This window comes from Bombina bombina, chromosome 7 (assembly GCF_027579735.1).
Source record: "Bombina bombina isolate aBomBom1 chromosome 7, aBomBom1.pri, whole genome shotgun sequence".
NCBI classification, from domain to species: Eukaryota; Metazoa; Chordata; class Amphibia; order Anura; family Bombinatoridae; genus Bombina; species Bombina bombina.
This window is the reverse complement of record NC_069505.1, coordinates 261,594,861-261,617,396: the sequence shown is the minus strand read 5'-3', so window position 1 is coordinate 261,617,396 and position 22,536 is coordinate 261,594,861. Positions and strand designations below refer to the sequence as shown.

General features: G+C 41.6%; 1 protein-coding gene across 1 annotated transcript in view; it reads left to right on the top strand.

Moving 5' to 3' along the window:
- NCKIPSD (NCK interacting protein with SH3 domain) overlaps positions 1-22,536 on the top strand; it is a gene marked incomplete in the record, with an annotated part of 293,113 nt that overhangs the window by 156,673 nt on the left and 113,904 nt on the right. Inside the window, 1 exon segment of the mRNA XM_053720732.1 lies at positions 1,147-1,718. Within this exon segment, the coding sequence (XP_053576707.1) occupies positions 1,147-1,718 (572 nt within the window).

The following is a 22,536-nucleotide window of genomic DNA, read 5'->3' as shown; positions in this document are numbered from 1 at the left end:
TTTGGATAAGGTTTTGTCTGCAAATACTTTGAAGGGACAAATCTCTGCTCTTTCTGTCTTATTTCATAGAAAGATTTCTAAACTTTCTGAAAACTTTGTTTTGTTCAGGCTTTGGTCCATATCAAACCTGTTTTTAAGTCTATTTCTCCTCCTTGGAGTCTCAATTTGGTTTTAAGGATTTTGCAGGCTCCTCCTTTGAGCCTATGCATTGTTTGGATTTTAAACTACTTTCTTAGAAAGTATTATTTCGTTTGGCTATCTCTTCTGCTAGAAGAGTTTCTGAGTTTTTGGCTCTCTTGCGAGTCTCCTTATCTGATTTTCCATCAAGATAAAGCTGTTTTCCGGACTTTGTTTAAATCTCTGCCTAAAGTTGTGAATTCTAACAACATTAATAGGGAAATTGTTGTTCCTTTCTTGTGTCCTAATCCTAAGAATTCTCTTGAAAGATCTTTACATTCTTAGGATGTGGTATGAGCTTTGAAATACTATATTGAGGCTACTAAGGATTTCAGAAAGACTTCTAGTATATTTTGTTTTTTTCTTTGGTTCCAGGAAGGTCAGAAAACCTCTGCCATTTCTTTGGCATCTTGGTTAAAACTTTTGATTCACAAAGCTTATTTGGAGTCAGCTCATTCTACTAGATCAGTTGCCACTTCTTGGGCTTTCAAGAATGAAGCTTCAGTTGATAAAATTTGCAAAAAAAATTCATTTCTTTCATAGTGGCAAGAGTTCATGAGACCCACCCTATTTTATTTTGGTGGTTATAATTTTTTTTTGTATAATAGCACATATTTTTTCCAGTTCCTGTTTTTGTATGCCTTTTTACTCGTTTTTACACCTCACTACTTGGCTATACGTTAAACTAAGGTATGAGTTTGGTGGGACGTATATTTATAGGCATTTTGAGGTTTGGGAAACTTTGCCCCCTCCTGGTAGGAATGTATATCCCATACGTCACTAGCTCATGGAGGCTTGCCACTATGAAAGAAATTAATTTATCATGTAAGTTCTTACATAAATTATGTTTTTGACAAAGTATTTGAAAGATACCCTCTATTGAATCGGTGTTCTACACTAGTTAGCATAGAGCGGGCACATTTTGAAGTATATAAATAATGGATTATGACGTCTCATGTTCTTTTTCAGATTGCACTGACATCGGCCCAAGGGCAGTATCCAGTACGTCCACTGCCAGTTTGTCTTCTCTTGATACCTTGTGCACTACATCTACAGACTCCTGTCAGATCACAACAGCATCCAGCCCAAGTAACACTCCACCCCCTGTGCCTAGTAGAAGTGCTCATACCACTGTGTCTCATAGTATAGATATATGTACTACAAAGACTCTTATTTCTCAGAGTAAAAAGGCTGCCACAGAGAATCCTGATAATATAAAGAGTGAGAGTAATAGAACTGCACAAGCAAAGCGAAACGCTCCAGCTCCTCCCGTCAGCTTGGAGGCTTTTAACTCTGTCAACCATGAAATCAAAACAAAGGCATCTTTGAAAGCTTCAGCACAAGAAACTACAAATCCTGATACGGTTGTGATTCCAAAAACTATTGGTGCTGAGCTAATTGAACTGGTTCGCAAAAACACCAACCTAAGCTACGAATTGTCCCGGGTGGCCATAGGCGTTATTATGGGTCACATCCAAGCTTCAGTACCATCTACAGCACCTGTCATGGAGCAGATTCTAGTCTCTTTAGTTGAAAGCAAAGTAAGTAATTTTTAATCCCCATAATTCATTGTTGCAGTTTTTTTGTGTCTCAATTTTGCTCAAGTATTTGGGCTATTTACATTGCATTGTAGTTTTTACTCTTCTTAGTACAGGAAGTCGCTAGCAGGGAGGAGGCTGGTGGGTAGCGGTGGGCAGGCAGTATGGTTTATCTAGTGGTATAGGGAAACTGCTCATCTGTTGGTAAAGGTTCAGCTTATTTTTTGAAAAGAAAATATTACTGATGCTGGTAAGACACTTATATGGTTACAACAGGTAGGCTACGGGGGTGTGGAATATAAATGTAGTAAACATTGCGGAGAGGACATGACTGTGGATGGTAAATGTTGCAGTGAAGGCTTGTGGTAAATGTTATAGGGAGAGGTGTGGGTAGTACACTTTATAGGGAGGGGGTGTGGTTAGTGCACTTTTTCAGGGAGGGGTATGAGTAGTACACTTTTTCGGGAGGGGGTATGAGTAGTACACTTTTTCGGGAGGGGGTATGAGTAGTAAAAACAAATTTGGAATCCAGTGAGGGATCCAAACAATAGGGGTGCGCTAAAGAAAAAATGTGAATCAGTCACTTCACAAACCGTCAGTTTGATGATTGGATCGATATTGCCAAATGGCTCCTATGAGGCAAGACGGGTGAAGTAAATGCAGTTACGTGGTGATTATTGTTTCATTGAAGGCAGCTCCTCTAATCCTCGGTGTGGGGATTCTGTAGAATTAAAGTTGAGAAAGAGGGTGCCACATAGCGTAATATGTTTGAGACAACTTCAAAGGTAAAATGAATCAAAAATGCTTACCAAATGGAAATGCACCGTACTGTGACCGGTGCTGACAAGCCGGCTAACACTCACAGTGGTTAGTACACTGATGTCTGTGGTAAACTGCGTCTGTGTGCAGGTCGAGTGATTCTGTCTGACTCCTGTGTCGGATCGCTCACTTTCTCAGCCAACGTGATATTGTTTTGTTAAATTCACACTGCAGGTTAAGTGTGACACCTTGACCCTTGCAAATTGCCGGTAAAAGCAAAAAGGACAACTTCCGTGTAAGTTAAAAGATATTTATTCCATATAAAGTACCGCTACGCGTTTCTCGACCGTAACCGGTCGTTTCCTCAGGCATGAAATAATGGATACAATTGTTACAGAGTAAAAACCTTATATACAGGTGTGTATTAAAAAACGGAAGTTGTCAGAGCACCTAGAGTAACCAATAATAGCTTAGTTGATACGATGAGTGTAATTATCCCTGATTAGAAATTCAAATGTGAGTTAACCCATAACAGACTGGTATAAAAAATTTAATTTAACTGTTTTGTCTGAGCTCAAAAATAAAATGAAAAAGGGGGAAGAAAAGAACCTGGAGTTTTGTTATCCATATTAGTCATATCTTACATGTAGTAAAGGTATAGTTGTTTTTTCTAGCATCAACAAAAGAAAGCATGATATTTTATAATCTATGTAGTTCGTGTGTATGTTAGAATAAAATCACTTGCACACTAAAAAATTAAAAATTAAAAAACCAAGTTGTAGTGTTTTCCATTTTAGAAAAGGTAAACAAATTTTGTTGTTTTCAGTTTGAGTCTGTAAAGATTTGTTAAAGAGAACTTAAAAAGATATTTTGTTGATATTAAATTGATAATAAAGGTATAGAATATCTATTGATGCAGGTGTGTGATTTACAGAGAAGGTGGGATTTCCCGGCCCTAGCCTAAAGAACGGAAAAATGTACCACATCATGTAATGGCAATTTTTGTTAAAAAGTATATAATATCTTAATTTTTAAAATATATAAAAATAATTTTAATCTGAAAGTTTGCAGATTGTGTGAGGAAAGAGTGGAATTGGTACGGATTCCTCTTCAATCCGTACCAATTCCACTCTTTCCTCACACAATCTGCAAACTTTCAGATTAAAATTATTTTTATATATTTTAAAAATTAAGATATTATATACTTTTTAACAAAAATTGCCATTACATGATGTGGTACATTTTTCCGTTCTTTAGGCTAGGGCCGGGAAATCCCACCTTCTCTGTAAATCACACACCTGCATCAATAGATATTCTATACCTTTATTATCAATTTAATATCAACAAAATATCTTTTTAAGTTCTCTTTAACAAATCTTTACAGACTCAAACTGAAAACAACAAAATTTGTTTACCTTTTCTAAAATGGAAAACACTACAACTTGGTTTTTTAATTTTTTAGTGTGCAAGTGATTTTATTCTAACATACACACGAACTACATAGATTATAAAATATCATGCTTTCTTTTGTTGATGCTAGAAAAAACAACTATACCTTTACTACATGTAAGATATGACTAATATGGATAACAAAACGGAAGTTGTCCTTTTTGCTTTTACCGGCAATTTGCAAGGGTCAAGGTGTCACACTTAACCTGCAGTGTGAATTTAACAAAACAATATCACGTTGGCTGAGAAAGTGAGCGATCCGACACAGGAGTCAGACAGAATCACTCGACCTGCACACAGACGCAGTTTACCACAGACATCAGTGTACTAACCACTGTGAGTGTTAGCCGGCTTGTCAGCACCGGTCACAGTACGGTGCATTTCCATTTGGTATGAGTAGTACACTTTTTCGGGAGGGGGTGTGGGTAGTACACTTTTTCGGGAGGGGTATGCGTAGTACACTTTTTCGGGAGGGGTATGCGTAGTACACTTTTTCGGGAGGGGGTGTGGGTAGTACACTTTTTCGGGAGGGGGTGTGGGTAGTACACTTTTTCGGGAGGGGGTGTGGGTAGTACACTTTTTCGGGAGGGGGTGTGGGTAGTACACTTTTTCGGGAGGGGGTGTGGGTAGTACACTTTTTCGGGAGGGGGTGTGGGTAGTACACTTTTTCGGGAGGGGGTGTGGGTAGTACACTTTTTCGGGAGGGGGTGTGGGTAGTACACTTTATCGGGAGGGGGTGTGGGTAGTACACTTTATCGGGAGGGGGTGTGGGTAGTACACTTTATAGGGAGGGGGTGTGGGTAGTACACTTTATAGGGAGGGGGTGTGGGTAGTACACTTTATAGGGAGGGGATGTGGGTAGTACACTTTATAGGGAGGGGGATGTGGGTAGTACATTTTCCTTCCATAAGGCAGTGAGATTCCACAACTTCCTTACTGTTGGGAAATACAACACCTGGCCACCAGGAGGAGGCAGAGACACCCCAGCCAAAGGCTTAAATATCCCTCCCACTTCCCCTATCCCTCAGTTATTCTTTGCCTTTCGTCACTATGGAAGGTTCGCAAAAACACCAACCAAAGCTACGAATTGCCCCGGGTGGCCATAGGCGTGATTATGGGTCACATTCAAGCAGCAGATTCTAGTCGCTTTAGTTGAAAGCAAAGTAAGTAATTTGTAATCCCCATAATTCATTGTAGTTTTTACTCTTCTTAGTACAGGAAGTCGCTAGCAGGGATGAGGCTGGTGGGTAGCGGTGGGCAGGCAGTATGGTTTATATAGTGGTATAGGGAAACTGCTCATCTGTTGGTAAAGGTTCAGCTTATTTTTTTAAAAGAAAATATTACTGATGCTGGTAAGACACTTATATGGTTACAACAGGTAGGTTACGGGGTGTGGAATATAAATGTTATGAAGTGAGTAGTAAACATTGCGGAGAGGGCATGACTGTGGGTGGTAAATGTTGCAGTGAAGGCTTGTGGTAAATGTTATAGGGAGAGGTGTGGGTAGTACACTTTATAGGGAGGGGGTGTGGTTAGTACACTTTTTCAGGGAGGGGTATGAGTAGTACACTTTTTCGGGAGGGGTATGAGTAGTACACTTTTTCGGGAGGGGTATGAGTAGTACACTTTTTCGGGAGGGGTATGAGTAGTACACTTTTTCGGGAGGGGTATGAGTAGTACACTTTTTCGGGAGGGGTATGAGTAGTACACTTTTTCGGGAGGGGTATGAGTAGTACACTTTTTCGGGAGGGCATGTGGATAGTACACTTTTTCGGGAGGGGGTGTGGGTAAGTACTCTTTATAGGGAGGGGGTGTGGGTAATACACTTTATAGGGAGGGGGTGTGGGTAGTACATTCTATAGGGAGGGGGTGTGGGTAGTACTTTTTATAGGGAGGGGGTGTGGGTAGTACTTTTTATAGGGAGGGGGTGTGGGTAGTACTTTTTATAGGGAGGGGGTGTGGGTAGTACTTTTTATAGGGAGGGGGTGTGGGTAGTACACTTTATAGGGAGGGGGTGTGGGTAGTACATTTTATAGGGAGGGGTGTGGGTAGTACATTTTATAGGGAGGGGTGTGGGTAGTACACTTCATAGGGAAGGGGTGTGGGTAGTACATTTTCCTTCCATAAAGCAGTGAGAGTTCACAACTTCATTCCTTACTGTTGGGAAATACAACACCTGGCCACCAGGAGGAGGCAGAGACACCCCAGCCAAAGGCTTAAATATCCCTCCCACTTCCCCTATCCCTCAGTTATTCTTTTCCTTTTGTCACTATAGAAGGTGACAGAGAAGTGTCAGAAGATTTGGATAGTCCTGTAATGGGTATGTTCCCTTCAAAGAAATGACTGGAGTTTTAAGTAGTCATGTCACCCTCTCAGTGAGAGTATTGATGAAAGTTAGAGTCTCGAGATACAGGGAATGTTTTTCTGCAAACCCATCCAGACTGCCAACTATTAGCTCCCGGGCAATCAGTGTTAACGAGTTTTACTGCTTGCTGTTACACACTCAAGTCCATGTCTGAGGCGTCGCTGCAAGACTGTTAGACATGAGACTGTGCCTGTTCCACAGCATGTATCCTGGAGGTAAGATTGTTTTATGTATACATTGCTATACAGGGTCACAGTGTGGCTCCTTTATGCCTCGGTAGGATCAAGGGTTAATATCTCTTTCAGGGAAATTATTTGAACAGCAATGGGTTATTTATAACTGCTTTTATGTGAGTTTTTTTTGGGCTCATGTGTGCTTTTGACTTGGAACAAACAGGTTTCACTTTCGTTTTGGTGTGTTGCGCAGCTAATAATAGCTTGGCACCTTTTTCGTAGCAGGGGAAGTCCTGTCCTAAGCACCACGTGACCGGGTTCGGTCTTTTAGTTTTTGCTACGATCCTGCTGCGAACATTGCTCCTAGGAGAGCGTTTTCTCTGTTAGCTGTCTGGGTCTAGGAGGTGGTGAGTGCCCCAGCCATTGGGATTATAAAGGTGCTGTTTTTTTTTAATAAAGTGTTTGGTTTTTGTCTATCCTTCCGTGAATATATCCTGGCTATGAAGGACTCTGATATTACATAAGAAGGTTCCGCTCCTTCTGTATTGATTAATAATTCCTGTTTATATTGTGAGGCCGTGGTTTGCCCGCCTGCTCAATTTTGTTCAATTTGCCTAAGCACTGTTCTAAAGTCTAAGAAGGGAGACAAGCCTGCTAATACTCATAGCGCTATTAGCCCCTCTGAGCCGTCTACCTCTAAGGAATCTGGATCCTGAGAGATTACTACCCTTTCTACCCTACCCGCTCCACATGCCGTTCCCCGCAGCACAACTAATCCTCCATCTGGAGGGGGCTTTTTTCCTGCGGTCTTTACCGCGCAGTTACAATCAGCGGTGTCTGCGGCTCTGAGTGCCTTACCTCGCTCTAACAAACGCAAGAGAAAGGTTAAATATAGTTCTCCTGAGTTAGTCTTCTTCTAAATATTTGTCGGATGTAGCCAATATGTCCCATCTATCCGAGGATGAGTTAACCTCGATATTGCACCTGAGGAAACGGTCAGGAGAGACCGAGAAACATTGTGCTTTTGTACTCCAAATAAAGTCTGTTTGCTTTTACATGACTTTTGCCACGAACTATTTCTTATTCACTTATTACTCATCCATTTGATACATTGTATCTATAGCAATATTGGATATTACAGGACGAGCCGGCTCTGTGAAACTGTTGCTGGATACTGGTTTCCTTTGTCATCGCCGCTCTCACATCCAAGAGGATTTCAGAGATCTATCAGTGGGAGTTAGCTGGACGACTCTATAACAGTCCAGAAGGCGGTTGTGACACTTCTCAAGTGTCTTACATCTTGTAAGTACGGTCTTACTTGTTTTATTGGCGTGTTTTATACATCTGATTGTGCACTATGGTGGCGCCTTCTTTTTCTTTCATGTAATTAGCAAGAGTCCATGAGCTAGTGACGTATGGGATATACATTCCTACCAGGAGGGGCAAAGTTTCCCAAACCTTAAAATGCCTATAAATACACCCCTCACCACACCCACAAATCAGTTTTACAAACTTTGCCTCCTATGGAGGTGGTGAAGTAAGTTTGTGCTAGATTCTACGTTGATATGCGCTCCGCAGCAGGTTGGAGCCCGGTTTTCCTCTCAGCGTGCAGTGAATGTCAGAGGGATGTGAGGAGAGTATTGCCTATTTGAATGCAATGATCTCCTTCTACGGGGTCTATTTCATAGGTTCTCTGTTATCGGTCGTAGAGATTCATCTCTTACCTCCCTTTTCAGATCGACGATATACTCTTATATATATATATATATATATATATATATATATATATATATATATATATATATATATATACCATTACCTCTGCTGATTTTCGTTTCAGTACTGGTTTGGCTTTCTACAACATGTAGATGAGTGTCCTGGGATAAGTAAGTAAGCTTATTTTCTGTGACACTCTAAGCTATGGTTAGGCACTTTTTTATAAAGTTCTAAATATATGTATTCAAACATTTATTTGCCTTGACTCAGGATGTTCAACATTCCTTATTTTCAGACATAATGCATTTGAATCAATCATTTTTTCTTACCTTAAAAAATGTGACTTTTTCCCTGTGGGCTGTTAGGCTCGCGGGGGCTGAAAATGCTTCATTTTATTGCGTCATTCTTGGCGCGGACTTTTTTGGCGCAAATTTTTTTTTCTGTTTCCGGCGTCATACGTGTCGCCGGAAGTTGCGTCACTTTTTGACTTTTTTTGCGTCAAAAGTGTCGGCGTTCCGGATGTGGCGTCATTTTTGGCGCCAAAAGCATTTAGGCGCCAAATAATGTGGGCGTCTTATTTGGCGCTAAAAAATATGGGCGTCATTTTTGTCTCCACATTATTTAAGTCTCATTATTTATTGCTTCTGGTTGCTAGAAGCTTGTTCACTGGCATTTTTTTCCCATTCCTGAAACTGTCATTTAAGGAATTTGATTAATTTTGCTTTTTATGTTTTTTTTTTCTATTACATATTGCAAGATGTTCCACGTTGCAACTGAGTCAGAAGATACTTCAGGAAAATCGCTGCCCGGTGCTGGAGCTACCAAGCTAAGTGTATCTGCTATAAACTTTTGGTATCTGTTTCTCCAGCTGTTGTTTGTATTGCATGTCATGACAAACTTATTAATGCAGATAAAATTTCCTTTAGTACTGTTACATTACCTGTTGCTGTTCCGTCAACATCTAATTCTCAGAGTGTTCCTGATAACATAAGAGATTTTATTTTTTAAATCCATTAAGAAGGCTATGTCTGTTGTTTCTCCTTCTAGTATACATAAAAGTCTTTTAAAACTTCTCTTTTTTCAGATGAATTTTTAAATGAACATCATCATTCTGATACTGATAATGGTTCTTCTGGTTCAGAGGTTTCTGTCTCAGAGGTTGATGCTGATAAATCTTCGTATTTGTTCACGATGGAATTTATTCGTTCTTTACTTAAAGAAGTATTAATTGCATTAGAAATAGAGGATTCTGGTCTCCTTGATACTAAATCTAAACGTTTAAATAAGGTTTTTAAATCTCCTGTAGTTATTCCAGAAGTGTTTTCTCTCCCTGATGCTATTTCTGAAGTAATTTCCAGGGAATGGAATAATTTGGGTAATTCTTTTACTCCTTCTAAAACGTTTTAAGCAATTATATCCTGTGCCATCTGACAGATTAGAGTTTTTGGGACAAAATCCCTAAGGTTAATGGGGCTGTCTCTACTCCTGCTATATTTTTAGCTGATGTTGCTGCAGCTTCAACTTTCTTCTGTTAAGTGTGATCAGTCCACGGGTCATCATTACTTCTGGGATATTACTCCTCCCCAACAGGAAGTGCAAGAGGATTCACCCAGCAGAGCTGCATATAGCTCCTCCCCTCTACGTCACTCCCAGTCATTCTCTTGCACCCAACGACTAGATAGGATGTGTGAGAGGACTATGGTGATTATACTTAGTTTTATATCTTCAATCAAAAGTTTGTTATTTTAAAATAGCACCGGAGTGTGTTATTATCTCTCTGGCAGAGTTTGAAGAAGAATCTACCAGAGTTTTTGTTATGATTTTAGCCGGAGTAGTTAAGATCATATTGCTGTTTCTCGGCCATCTGAGGAGAGGTAAACTTCAGATCAGGGGACAGCGGGCAGATGAATCTGCATAGAGGTATGTAGCAGTTTTTATTTTCTGACAATGGAATTGATGAGAAAATCCTGCCATACCGATATGTCATGTATGTATACTTTACACTTCAGTATTCTGGGGAATGGTACTTCACTAGAATTACACTGTAAGAAATACATAAAGCTGTTTAATAACTAGAGATTATGTTTAACGTTTTTGCTGGAATGTAAAATCGTTTTCATTTACTGAGGTACTGAGTGAATAAATGTTTGGGCACTATTTTTCCACTTGGCAGTTGCTTAATCTGTTTTCTGACAGTTTCTGTTCTCCCTCACTGCTGTGTGTGAGGGGGAGGGGACGTTTTTTGGCGCTTTTACTACGCATCAAATATTTCAGTCAGCAACTCATTGTATTCCCTGCATGATCCGGTTCATCTCTACAGAGCTCAGGGGTCTTCAAAACTTACTTTGAGGGAGGTAATTTCTCTCAGCAGAGCTGTGAGAATTATAGTTTGACTGAGATAAAAAACGTTTATTCTGTAATTTGTTTCCTGCTTTCAGAATTTGTTATCTTTGCTAATGGGATAAATCTTTGCTAAAGTTGTGTTATTTACAAGGATTGAGGCTATAACTGTTTCAATTTATTAATTTTCAACTGTCATTGATCTTCTGTGCTTCTTAAAGGCACAGTACGTTTTAATATTATTCTAATTGAATTGTATTTCCAAGTTGCAAGTTTATTTGCTAGTGTGTTAAACATGTCTGATTCAGAGGATGATACCTGTGTCATTTGTTGCAATGCCAAAGTGGAGCCCAATAGAAATTTATGTACTAACTGTATTGATGCTACTTTAAATAAAAGTCAATCTGTACAAATTGAACAAATTTCACCAAACAACGAGGGGAGAGTTATGCCGACTAACTCGCCTCAAGTGTCAGTACCTACATCTCCCGCTCAGAGGGAGGTGCGTGATATTGTAGCGCCGAGTACATCTGGGCGGCCATTACAAATCACATTACAGGATATGGCTACTGTTATGACTGAGGTTTTGGCTAAATTACCAGAACTAAGAGGTAAGCGTGATCACTCTGGGGTGAGAACAGAGTGCGCTGATAATATTAGGGCCATGTCAGACACTGCGTCACAGGTGGCAGAACATGAGGACGGAGAACTTCATTCTGTGGGTGACGGTTCTGATCCAAACAGACTGGATTCAGATATTTCAAATTTTAAATTTAAACTGGAAAACCTCCGTGTATTACTAGGGGAGGTGTTAGCGGCTCTGAATGATTGTAACACAGTTGCAATACCAGAGAAAATGTGTAGGTTGGATAAATATTTTGCGGTACCGACGAGTACTGAGGTTTTTCCTATACCTAAGAGACTTACTGAAATTGTTACTAAGGAGTGGGATAGACCCGGTGTGCCGTTCTCACCCCCTCCGATATTTAGAAAAATGTTTCCAATAGACGCCACCACAAGGGACTTATGGCAAACGGTCCCTAAGGTGGAGGGAGCAGTTTCTACCTTAGCTAAGCGTACCACTATCCCGGTGGAGGATAGCTGTGCTTTTTCAGATCCAATGGATAAAAAGTTAGAGGGTTACCTTAAGAAAATGTTTGTTCAACAAGGTTTTATATTGCAACCCCTTGCATGCATTGCGCCGATCACGGCTGCAGCGGCATTCTGGATTGAGTCTCTGGAAGAGAACATTGGTTCAGCTACTCTGGACGACATTACGGACAGGCTTAGAGTCCTTAAACTAGCTAATTCATTCATTTCGGAGGCCGTAGTACATCTTACTAAACTTACGGCGAAGAATTCAGGATTCGCCATTCAGGCACGCAGGGCGCTGTGGCTAAAATCCTGGTCAGCTGATGTTACTTCTAAGTCTAAATTGCTTAATATACCTTTCAAAGGGCAGACCTTATTCGGGCCCGGGTTGAAAGAGATTATCGCTGACATTACAGGAGGTAAAGGCCATGCCCTGCCTCAGGACAAAGCCAAGACTAGACAGTCTAATTTTCGTTCCTTTCGTAATTTCAAAGCAGGAGCAGCATCAACTTCCTCTGCTCCAAAACAGGAAGGAGCTGTTGCTCGCTACAGACAAGGCTGGAAACCTAACCAGTCCTGGAACAAGGGCAAGCAGACTAGGAAACCTGCTGCTGCCCCTAAAACAGCATGAATTGAGAGCCCCCGATCCGGGATCGGATCTAGTGGGGGGCAGACTTTCTCTCTTCGCCCAGGCTTGGGCAAGAGATGTTCAGGATCCCTGGGCGCTAGAGATAATATCTCAGGGATACCTTCTGGACTTCAAATACTCTCCTCCAAGAGAGAGATTTCATCTGTCAAGATTGTCAACAATCCAGACAAAGAAAGAGGCGTTTCTACGCTGCGTACAAGAGCTCTTGTTAATGGGAGTAATCCATCCAGTTCCACGATCGGAACAGGGACAGGGGTTTTACTCAAATCTGTTTGTGGTTCCCAAAAAAGAGGGAACTTTCAGACCAATCCTGGACTTAAAGATCCTAAACAAATTCCTAAGAGTTCCATCGTTCAAGATGGAGACTATTCGGACAATTTTACCTATGATCCAAGAGGGTCAGTACATGACCACTGTAGATTTAAAAGATGCTTACCTTCACATACCGATTCACAAAGATCATTATCGGTACCTAAGGTTTGCCTTCCTAGACAGGCATTACCAGTTTGTGGCTCTTCCATTCGGATTGGCTACAGCTCCAAGAATCTTCACAAAGGTTCTGGGTGCTCTTCTGGCGGTACTAAGACCGCGGGGAATCTCGGTAGCTCCATACCTAGACGACATTCTGATACAAGCTTCAAGCTTTCAAACTGCCAAGTCTCATACAGAGTTAGTGCTGGCATTTCTAAGGTCACATGGATGGAAGGTGAACGAAAAGAAAAGTTCACTCGTTCCACTCACAAGAGTTCCCTTCCTGGGGACTCTTATAGATTCTGTAGAAATGAAGATTTACCTGACAGAGGACAGGCTAACAAGACTTCAAAGTGCTTGCCGCACCCTTCATTCCATTCAACACCCGTCAGTGGCTCAATGCATGGAGGTAATCGGCTTAATGGTAGCGGCAATGGACATAGTACCCTTTGCACGCTTACACCTCAGACCACTGCAACTGTGCATGCTAAGTCAATGGAATGGGGATTACTCAGACTTATCCCCTTCTCTGAATCTGGATCAAGAGACCAGAAATTCTCTTCTATGGTGGCTTTCTCGGCCACATCTGTCCAGGGGGATGCCATTCAGCAGACCAGACTGGACAATTGTAACAACAGACGCCAGCCTTCTAGGTTGGGGTGCCGTCTGGAATTCTCTGAAGGCTCAGGGACAATGGAGTCAGGAGGAGAGTCTCCTGCCAATAAACATTCTGGAATTGAGATCAGTTCTCAATGCCCTCCTGGCTTGGCCCCAGTTGACAACTCGGGGGTTCATCAGGTTTCAGTCGGACAACATCACGACTGTAGCTTACATCAACCATCAGGGAGGGACAAGAAGCTCCCTAGCTATGATGGAAGTATCAAAGATAATTCGCTGGGCAGAGTCTCACTCTTGCCACCTGTCAGCAATCCACATCCCGGGAGTGGAGAACTGGGAGGCGGATTTCTTAAGTCGTCAGACTTTTCATCCGGGGGAGTGGGAACTTCATCCGGAGGTCTTTGCCCAAATACTTCGACGTTGGGGCAAACCAGAGATAGATCTCATGGCGTCTCGACAGAACGCCAAGCTTCCTCGTTACGGGTCCAGATCCAGGGATCCAGGAGCAGTCCTGATAGATGCTCTGACAGCACCTTGGGACTTCAGGATGGCTTACGTGTTTCCACCCTTCCCGTTGCTTCCTCGATTGATTGCCAGAATCAAACAAGAGAGAGCATCAGTGATTCTAATAGCACCTGCGTGGCCACGCAGGACTTGGTATGCAGACCTGGTGGACATGTCATCCTGTCCACCTTGGTCTCTACCTCTGAAACAGGACCTTCTGATTCAGGGTCCCTTCAAACATCAAAATCTAACTTCTCTGAAGCTGACTGCTTGGAAATTGAACGCTTGATTTTATCAAGACGTGGGTTTTCTGAGTCAGTTATTGATACCTTAATACAGGCTAGGAAACCTGTTACCAGAAAGATTTACCATAAGATATGGCGTAAATACCTATATTGGTGTGAATCCAAAGGTTACTCTTGGAGTAAGGTTAGGATTCCTAGGATATTGTCTTTTCTACAAGAAGGTTTAGAAAAGGGTTTATCTGCTAGTTCATTAAAGGGACAGATCTCAGCTCTGTCCATTCTGTTACACAAACGTCTGTCAGAAGTTCCTGACGTCCAGGCTTTTTGTCAGGCTTTGGCCAGGATTAAGCCTGTGTTTAAAACTGTTGCTCCACCATGGAGTTTAAACCTTGTTCTTAATGTTTTACAGGGCGTTCCGTTTGAACCCCTTCATTCCATTGATATAAAGTTGTTATCTTGGAAAGTTCTATTTTTAATGGCTATTTCCTCTGCTCGCAGAGTCTCTGAATTATCAGCCTTACATTGTGATTCTCCTTATTTGATTTTTCATTCGGATAAGGTAGTCCTGCGTACTAAACCTGGGTTCTTACCTAAGGTAGTTACTAACAGGAATATCAATCAAGAGATTGTTGTTCCTTCTTTATGCCCAAATCCTTCTTCAAAGAAGGAACGTCTACTGCACAACCTGGATGTAGTCCGTGCTCTAAAATTTTACTTACAGGCAACTAAGGAATTTCGACAAATGTCTTCTCTGTTTGTCATTTACTCTGGGCAGAGGAGAGGTCAAAAAGCTTCCGCTACCTCTTTCTTTTTGGCTTCGTAGCATAATTCGTTTAGCTTATGAGACTGCTGGACAGCAGCCTCCTGAAAGAATTACAGCTCATTCTACTAGAGCTGTGGCTTCCACTTGGGCCTTCAAGAAGGAGGCCTCTGTTGAACAGATTTGCAAGGCTGCAACTTGGTCTTCGCTTCATACTTTTTCCAAATTTTACAAATTTGACACTTTTGCTTCATCGGAGGCTATTTTTGGGAGAAAGGTTCTTCAGGCAGTGGTTCCTTCTGTATAAAGAGCCTGCCTATCCCTCCCGTCATCCGTGTACTTTTGCTTTGGTATTGGTATCCCAGAAGTAATGATGACCCGTGGACTGATCACACTTAACAGAAGAAAACATAATTTATGCTTACCTGATAAATTCCTTTCTTCTGTAGTGTGATCAGTCCACGGCCCGCCCTGTTTTTAAGGCAGGTAAATATTTTTTTTAATTTATACTCCAGTCACCACTTCACCCTTGGCTTTTCCTTTCTCGTTGGTCCTTGGTCGAATGACTGGGAGTGACGTAGAGGGGAGGAGCTATATGCAGCTCTGCTGGGTGAATCCTCTTGCACTTCCTGTTGGGGAGGAGTAATATCCCAGAAGTAATGATGACCCGTGGACTGATCACACTACAGAAGAAAGGAATTTATCAGGTAAGCATAAATTATGTTTTTTGGTTAGAAGCTTTAGCGCAACAAGTAACAGATCATAATTTTATAGCATTATTATTATTCTATAACATGCTAATAATTTTATTTGTCATACCATCTTTTGATATCATTAGAGTTGATGTCAGGTATATGTCTCTAGCTATTTTAGCTAGAAGAGCTTTATGGCTTAAAACTTGGAATGCTGATATGTCTTCTAAGTCTACTTTGCTATCCCTTTCTTTCCAGGGTAATAAATTATTCGGTTCTCAGTTGGATTCTATTATCTCAACTGTTACTGGAGGGAAGGGAACTTTTTTACCAAAGGATAAGAAATCTAAGGTAAATTTAGGTCTAATAATCGTTTTTGTTCCTTTCCTCACAACAAGGAACAAAAGCCTGATCCTTCATCCTCAGGAGCGGTATCAGTTTGGAAACCATTTCCAGTTTGGAATATATCCAAGCCTTATAGAAACCCAAAGCCAGCTCCTAAGTACCCATGAAGGTGCGGCCCTCATTCCAGCTCAGCTGGTATGGAGCAGATTACGTTTTCTTCAAAGAAATTTGGATCAATTCCGTTCACAATCTCTGGTTTCAGAACATTGTTTCAGAAAGGTACAGAATTGGCTTCAAGTTAAGGCCTCCTGCAAAGAGATTTTTTTCTTTCCCGTGTCCCAGTAAACCCAGCAAAGGCTCAGCATTTCTGAAATGTGTTTCAGATCTAGAGTTGGCTGGAGTAATTATGCCAGTTCCAGTTCTGGAACAGGGGCTGGGGTTTTATTCTATCTCTTCATTGTACCAAAGAAGGTCAATTCCTTCAGACCAGTTCCGGATCTATCAATATTGAATCGTTATGTAAGGATACCAACATTCAAGATGGTAACTGTAGGACTATCCTGCCTTTTGTTTAGCAAGGGCATTATATGTCTACAATAGATTTACAGGATGCATATCTGCATATTCAGATTCATCCAGATCACTTTTAGTTTCTGAGATTCTCTTTTTAGACAAGCATTACCAGTTTTGTGGCTCTACCGTTTGGCCTAGCATCAGCTCCAAGAATTTTTTCAAAGGTTCTCGGTGCCCTTCTGTCTGTAATCAGAGAACAGGGTTTTGGTATTTCCTTATTTTGGACGATATCTTGGTACTTGCTCAGTCTTCACATTTTCGCAGAATCTCATACGAATCGACTTGTGTTGTTTCTTCAAGATCATGGTTGGAGGATCAATTTATCAAAAAGTTCATTGATTCCTCAGACAAGGGTAACCTTTTTAGGTTTCCAGATAGATTCAGTGTCTGTGACTCTGTCTTTGTCAGACAAGAGAAGTCTAACATTGATATCAGCTTGTCAAAACCTTCAGTCACAATCATTCCCTTTGGTAGCCTTATGCATGGAAATTTTAGGTCTTATGACTGCCGCATCGGATGCGATCTCCTTTGCTCGTTTTCACATGCGACCTCTTCAGCTTTGTATGCTGAACCAATGGTGCAGGGATTACACAAAGATATCTCAATTAATATCTTTAAACCGATTATACGACACTCTCTGACGTGGTGGACAGATCACCATCGTTTAGTTCAGGGGGCTTCTTTGTTCTTCCGACCTGGACTATAATCTCAACAGATGCAAGTCTTACAGGTTGGGGAGCTGTGTGGGGGTCTCTGACGGCACAAGGGGTTTGGGAATCTCAGGAGGTGAGATTACCGATCAATATTTTGGAACTCCGTGCAATTTTCAGAGCTCTTCAGTCTTGGCCTCTTCTGAAGAGAGTTGTTCATTTGTTTTCAGATAGACAATGTCACAACTGTGACATACATCAATCATCAAGGAGGGACTCACAGTCCTCTGGCTATGAAAGAAGTATCTCGAATTTTGGTTTGGGCGGAATCCAGCTCCTGTCTAATCTCTGCGGTTCATATCCCAGGTATAGACAATTGGGAAGCGGATTATCTCAGTCGCCAAACGTTACATCCGGGCGAATGGTCTCTTCACCCAGAGGTATTTCTTCAGATTGTTCAAATGTGGGAACTCCCAGAAATAGATCTGATGGCTTCTCATCTAAACAAGAAACTTCCCTGGTATCTGTCCAGATCCCGGGATCCTCAGGCGGAGGCAGTGGATGCATTATCACTTCCTTGGAAGTATCATCCTGCCTATATCTTTCCGCCTCTAGTTCTTCTTCCAAGAGTATTCTCCAAGATTCTAAAGGAATGCTCGTTTGTCCTGCTGGTAGCTCCAGCATGGCCTCACAGGTTTTGGTGTGCGGATCTTGTCCGGATGGCCTCTTGAAAAGCTGTGGACTCTTCCGTTAAGACCAGACTTTCTGTCGCAAGGTCTTTTCTTCCATCAGAATCTCAAATCCTTAAATTTTAAGGTATGGAGTTTGAACGCTTGATTCTTGGTCAAAGAGGTTTCTCTGACTCTGTGATTAATACTATGTGACAGGCTTGTAAATCTGTATCTAGAGAGATATATTATAGAGTCTGGAAGACTTATATTTCTTAGTGTCTTTCTCATCATTTTTCTTGGCATTCTTTTTGAATACCGAGAATTTTACAGTTTCTTCAGGATGGTTTAGATAAAGGTTTGTCCGCAAGTTCCTTGAAAGGACAAATCTCTGCTCTTTCTGTTCTTTTTCACAGAAAGATTGCTAATCTTCCTGATATTCATTGTTTTGTACAAGCTTTGGTTCGTATAAAACCTGTCATTAAGTCAATTTCTCCTCCTTGGAGTTTGAATTTGGTTCTGGGGGCTCTTCAAGCTCCTCCTTTTGAACCCATGTATTCTTTGGTCATTAAATTACTTTCTTGGAAAGTTTTGTTTCTTTTGGCCATCTCTTCTGCCAGAAGAGTCTCTGAATTATCTTCTCTTTGTTGTGAGTCTCCTTTTCTGATTTTTCATCAGGATAAGGCGGTGCTGCAAACTTCTTTTGAATTTTTTACCTAAGGTTGTGAATTCTAACAACATTAGTAGAGAAATTGTGTTTCCTTCATTATGTCCTAATCCTATGAATTCTAAGGAGAAATCATTGCATTCTTTGGATGCTGTTAGAGCTTTGTATTATTATGTTGAAGCTACTAAGTCTTTCCGAAAGACTTCTAGTCTATTTGTCATCTTTTTCGGTTCTAGAAAAGGCCAGAAAGCTTCTGCCATTTCTTTGGCATCTTGGTTGAAATCTTTATTTCATCATGCCTATGTCGAGTCGGGTAAAACTCCGCCTCGAAGGATTACAGCTCATTCTACTAGGTCAGTTTCTACTTCCTGGGCGTTTAGGAATGAAGCTTCGGTTGATCAGATTTGCAAAGCAGCAACTTGGTCCTCTTTGCATACTTTTACTAAATTCTACCATTTTGATGTGTTTTCTTCTTCTGAAGCAGTTTTTTGGTAGAAAAGTACTTCAGGCAGTGGTTTCAGTTTGAATCTTCTGCTTATGTTTTCATTAAACTTTATTTTGGGTGTGGATTATTTTCAGCAGGAATTGGCTGTCTTTATTTTATCCCTCCCTCTCTAGTGACTCTTGCGTGGAAAGATCCACATCTTGGGTAGTCATTATCCCATACGTCACTAGCTCATGGACTCTTGCTAATTACATGAAAGAAAACATAATTTATGTAAGAACTTACCTGATAAATTCATTTCTTTCATATTAGCAAGAGTCCATGAGGCCCACCCTTTTTTTGTGGTGGTTATGATTTTTTTTGTATAAAGCACAATTATTCCAATTCCTTATTTTTTATGCTTTCGCACTTTTTTCTTATCACCCCACTTCTTGGCTATTCGTTAAACTGATTTGTGGGTGTGGTGAGGGGTGTATTTATAGGCATTTTAAGGTTTGGGAAACTTTGCCCCTCCTGGTAGGAATGTATATCCCATACGTCACTAGCTCATGGACTCTTGCTAATATGAAAGAAATGAATTTATCAGGTAAGTTCTTACATAAATTATGTTTTTTATTATTCACTTCTGCAGAGTTTAACATCTTGGGACACCAACAAGAAATTCGAAGAAGCAGCCTGCCATAGGTTCCAGATTCAGGATTTGGATTTTGGACTTGTTGAACTGTCCATTTTTTCATTCCCATCACTTTTCACAGTGGTCTGGTTTGATTGGGTATATGACTACACTTGTCATTATTTCATATATGCTATTTTTATTTATATATCTATAGGTGTTTTTATCATTATGCACTATATGGTTATAATCTTTTTTATATAGGTTTTTGGCGCACTGATTTATATGTATTAGTTTTTTTAACCTCTGTAGCTTCAGAGGGTGAACTTTCTGAGTCGGAGTCTTCAGTTTCTAAACCTCCTAATGCGGAGGAACCCTCCTTTTGATTTAAAATTGAACATCAGCGTTTTTTATTAAAGGAGGTTCTGTCTACGCTAGAGGTTCCAGAGGCTACTCCCTGAGGAACCTAAGATCCCTAAATTAGACGGGCTTTATGAGGACAGGAAGGTCCCTCTGACTTTTCCTGTGTCCGTTAAGATGGCGAACATTATTAGTAACGAATAGGAAAGAATAGGAACTTCATTTACCACCTCGTCTACTTTTAAAAAATATTCCAGGTCCCTGACTCTCAATTAGACTTATGGGGCTCCATCCCTAAGGTGGATGGCGCTATTTCTACGCTGGCTAAGCGTACTACTATACCCCTGGTGGATAGTTCCTCTTTCAGAGAGAATATGGATAAGAAAATGGAAACCTTTCTGAAGAAGCTGTTTCAACATAGGGGGCTTTTATTTCAACCGGCGGCAGCTGTAGCTGCGGTTGCTGGAACACCTACCTACTGGTGCAACACTCTGTCGGAGCTGATTGAGTTGGAGACTCCCCTTGAGGATATTCAGGAGAGAATTAAGGCCCTGAGAATTGCTAACTCCTTCATCTGTTATGAATATGCAGATTATTCACATAAATGCAAAGGCTTCTGGCTTTGCAGTCCTAGCCCGCCAGGCTCTCTGGTTGAAGTCTTGGTCTGCGGATATCACTTCTAAATCCAGACTCCTTTTTCTTCCTTTCAAGAGGAAGAATTTTTTCGGTCCAGGGCTGGACTACATTATTTCTATGGTTACTGGAGGAAAGGGTGCCTTCCTACTGCAAGATAAGAAAAATAGACCTAAGGGACGGCAATCGTCTAATTTTCGATCTGACAAATCACAACAATAGCAGTCCTTATCAAAGTCCGAGCAGCCCAAGGGTACTTGTAAGCCAGCTATGTCCTGGAATAAGTCCAAACAGACTAAGAGCCCGCCGAGAACAAATCGGCATAAAGGGGCAGCCCCCGATCCGGGATCGGATCAAGTAGGTGCAGACTGTCTTTTTTCATACGCTTGGTTCTAGGATGTACAGGATCCTTGGGTCCTGGAGATTGTATCTCAATGATACAGTGTAGGATTCAAGTCTTATATGCCATGGGGCAGATTCCTCTCCAGTCTGTCTACAAGAGCAGAAAAAAGGGCTGCCTTCTTAGGTTGAGTACAGGATCTCTCCTCTCTAGGAGTAATTGTCCTGGTACCTACAGCAAAAAGAGGTTTGGGGTTTTATTCAAACCTTTTTGTGGTTCCAAAGAAGGAGGGAACTTTTCATCCAAATTCTGGACCTAAGGTGCCTAAGCAAGTTTCTGAGTGTTCCCTCTTTCAAGATGGAGACAATTCGGTCAATCCTTCCTCTGGTTCAGGAAGGACAGTTTATGACCACAATAGACCTGAAGGATGCATACCTTCACGTCCCGATACACAGGGAACATTTTCAGTTCCTGAGGTTTGCTTTTCTGTACCAGCACTTCAAGTTCATAGCTCTTCCGTTTGGTCTAGCTACTGCTCCAAGAATATTTTAGAAGGTTCTGGGAGCTCTTCTAGCCGTTGCCAGAACATGAGGTATTGCAGTAGCGCCTTACCTGGGCGATATCTTGGTACAGGCACCATTTTTTAGTCTAGCGAAGGAACATTCAGAGTCCCTTCTCAATCTTCTTTGATCACATGGATGGAAGATAAACTTGGAAAAGAGTTCTCTCACTCCAAGTACAAGGGGGAATTTCCTGGGAACAATAATAGACTCCATATTCATGAGAATATTCCTCACCGATCAGAGACGTTGCAAGCTAACTTCTGCATGTCTTGCCCTCCAGGCTTTTTCGAGACCCTCAGTAGCTCAGTGTATGGAGGTGATCAGACTCATGGTGTCCTGTATGGACATCATTCATTTTGCCAGGGTCCATCTCAGATCCTTACAACTATGCATGCTGAGACAATGGAACGGCGACCATTCAGATCTGTCTCAACAGATTGTGCTGGACAACCTGTCAAGAGACTTGCTCTCCTGGTGGCTCTGTCCAGATCTGTCTCAAGTAGAAAGGGTAGTAATCTCTCGTGCTTCTTGAGACCGTCCTTGAGACAGATTGGGACTACGGACGCAAGCCTTTTCGGCTGGGGAGCCGTTTGGCGTGCCAAGAAGGCACAATATTTTGGAACTTCGGGCAATCTTCAGTGCCTTGAAGGCTTGGCCCCTTCTGGGTTTGTCCCAGTTTATCAGATTCCAATCAGACAATACCATCAGGGGGGAACGAGAAGTTCCTTGGCGATGAGAAATATCTCAGATACTAGAGTGGACGGAGACTCACAGATGTACGCTGTCGGCAATCCACATTCCGGGTGTGGACAGGACAACTGGGAAGCGGACTTCCTCAGCAGGCAATCCTTTCACCCAGGGGAATGGTCTCTCCACCCCTTGTTGTTTGCAGAGATATGCAGCGAGTGGGGGACGCTGGAGATAGATCTCATGGCATCCCGCCTCAATACCAAGCTAGCCAGATATGGGTCGAAGGTTCAGACTGTTGTATATCTTTCCTCTATTACCGCTTCTCCCTCGTGTGGCCGCGAAGGAAGTGGTTTGCGGATCTGATGGGGATGTCCTCATCTCAGTGGAGGTTACCTTGTTGCAGAGATCTGCTCATACAGGGTCCTTTCGTTCATCAAAATC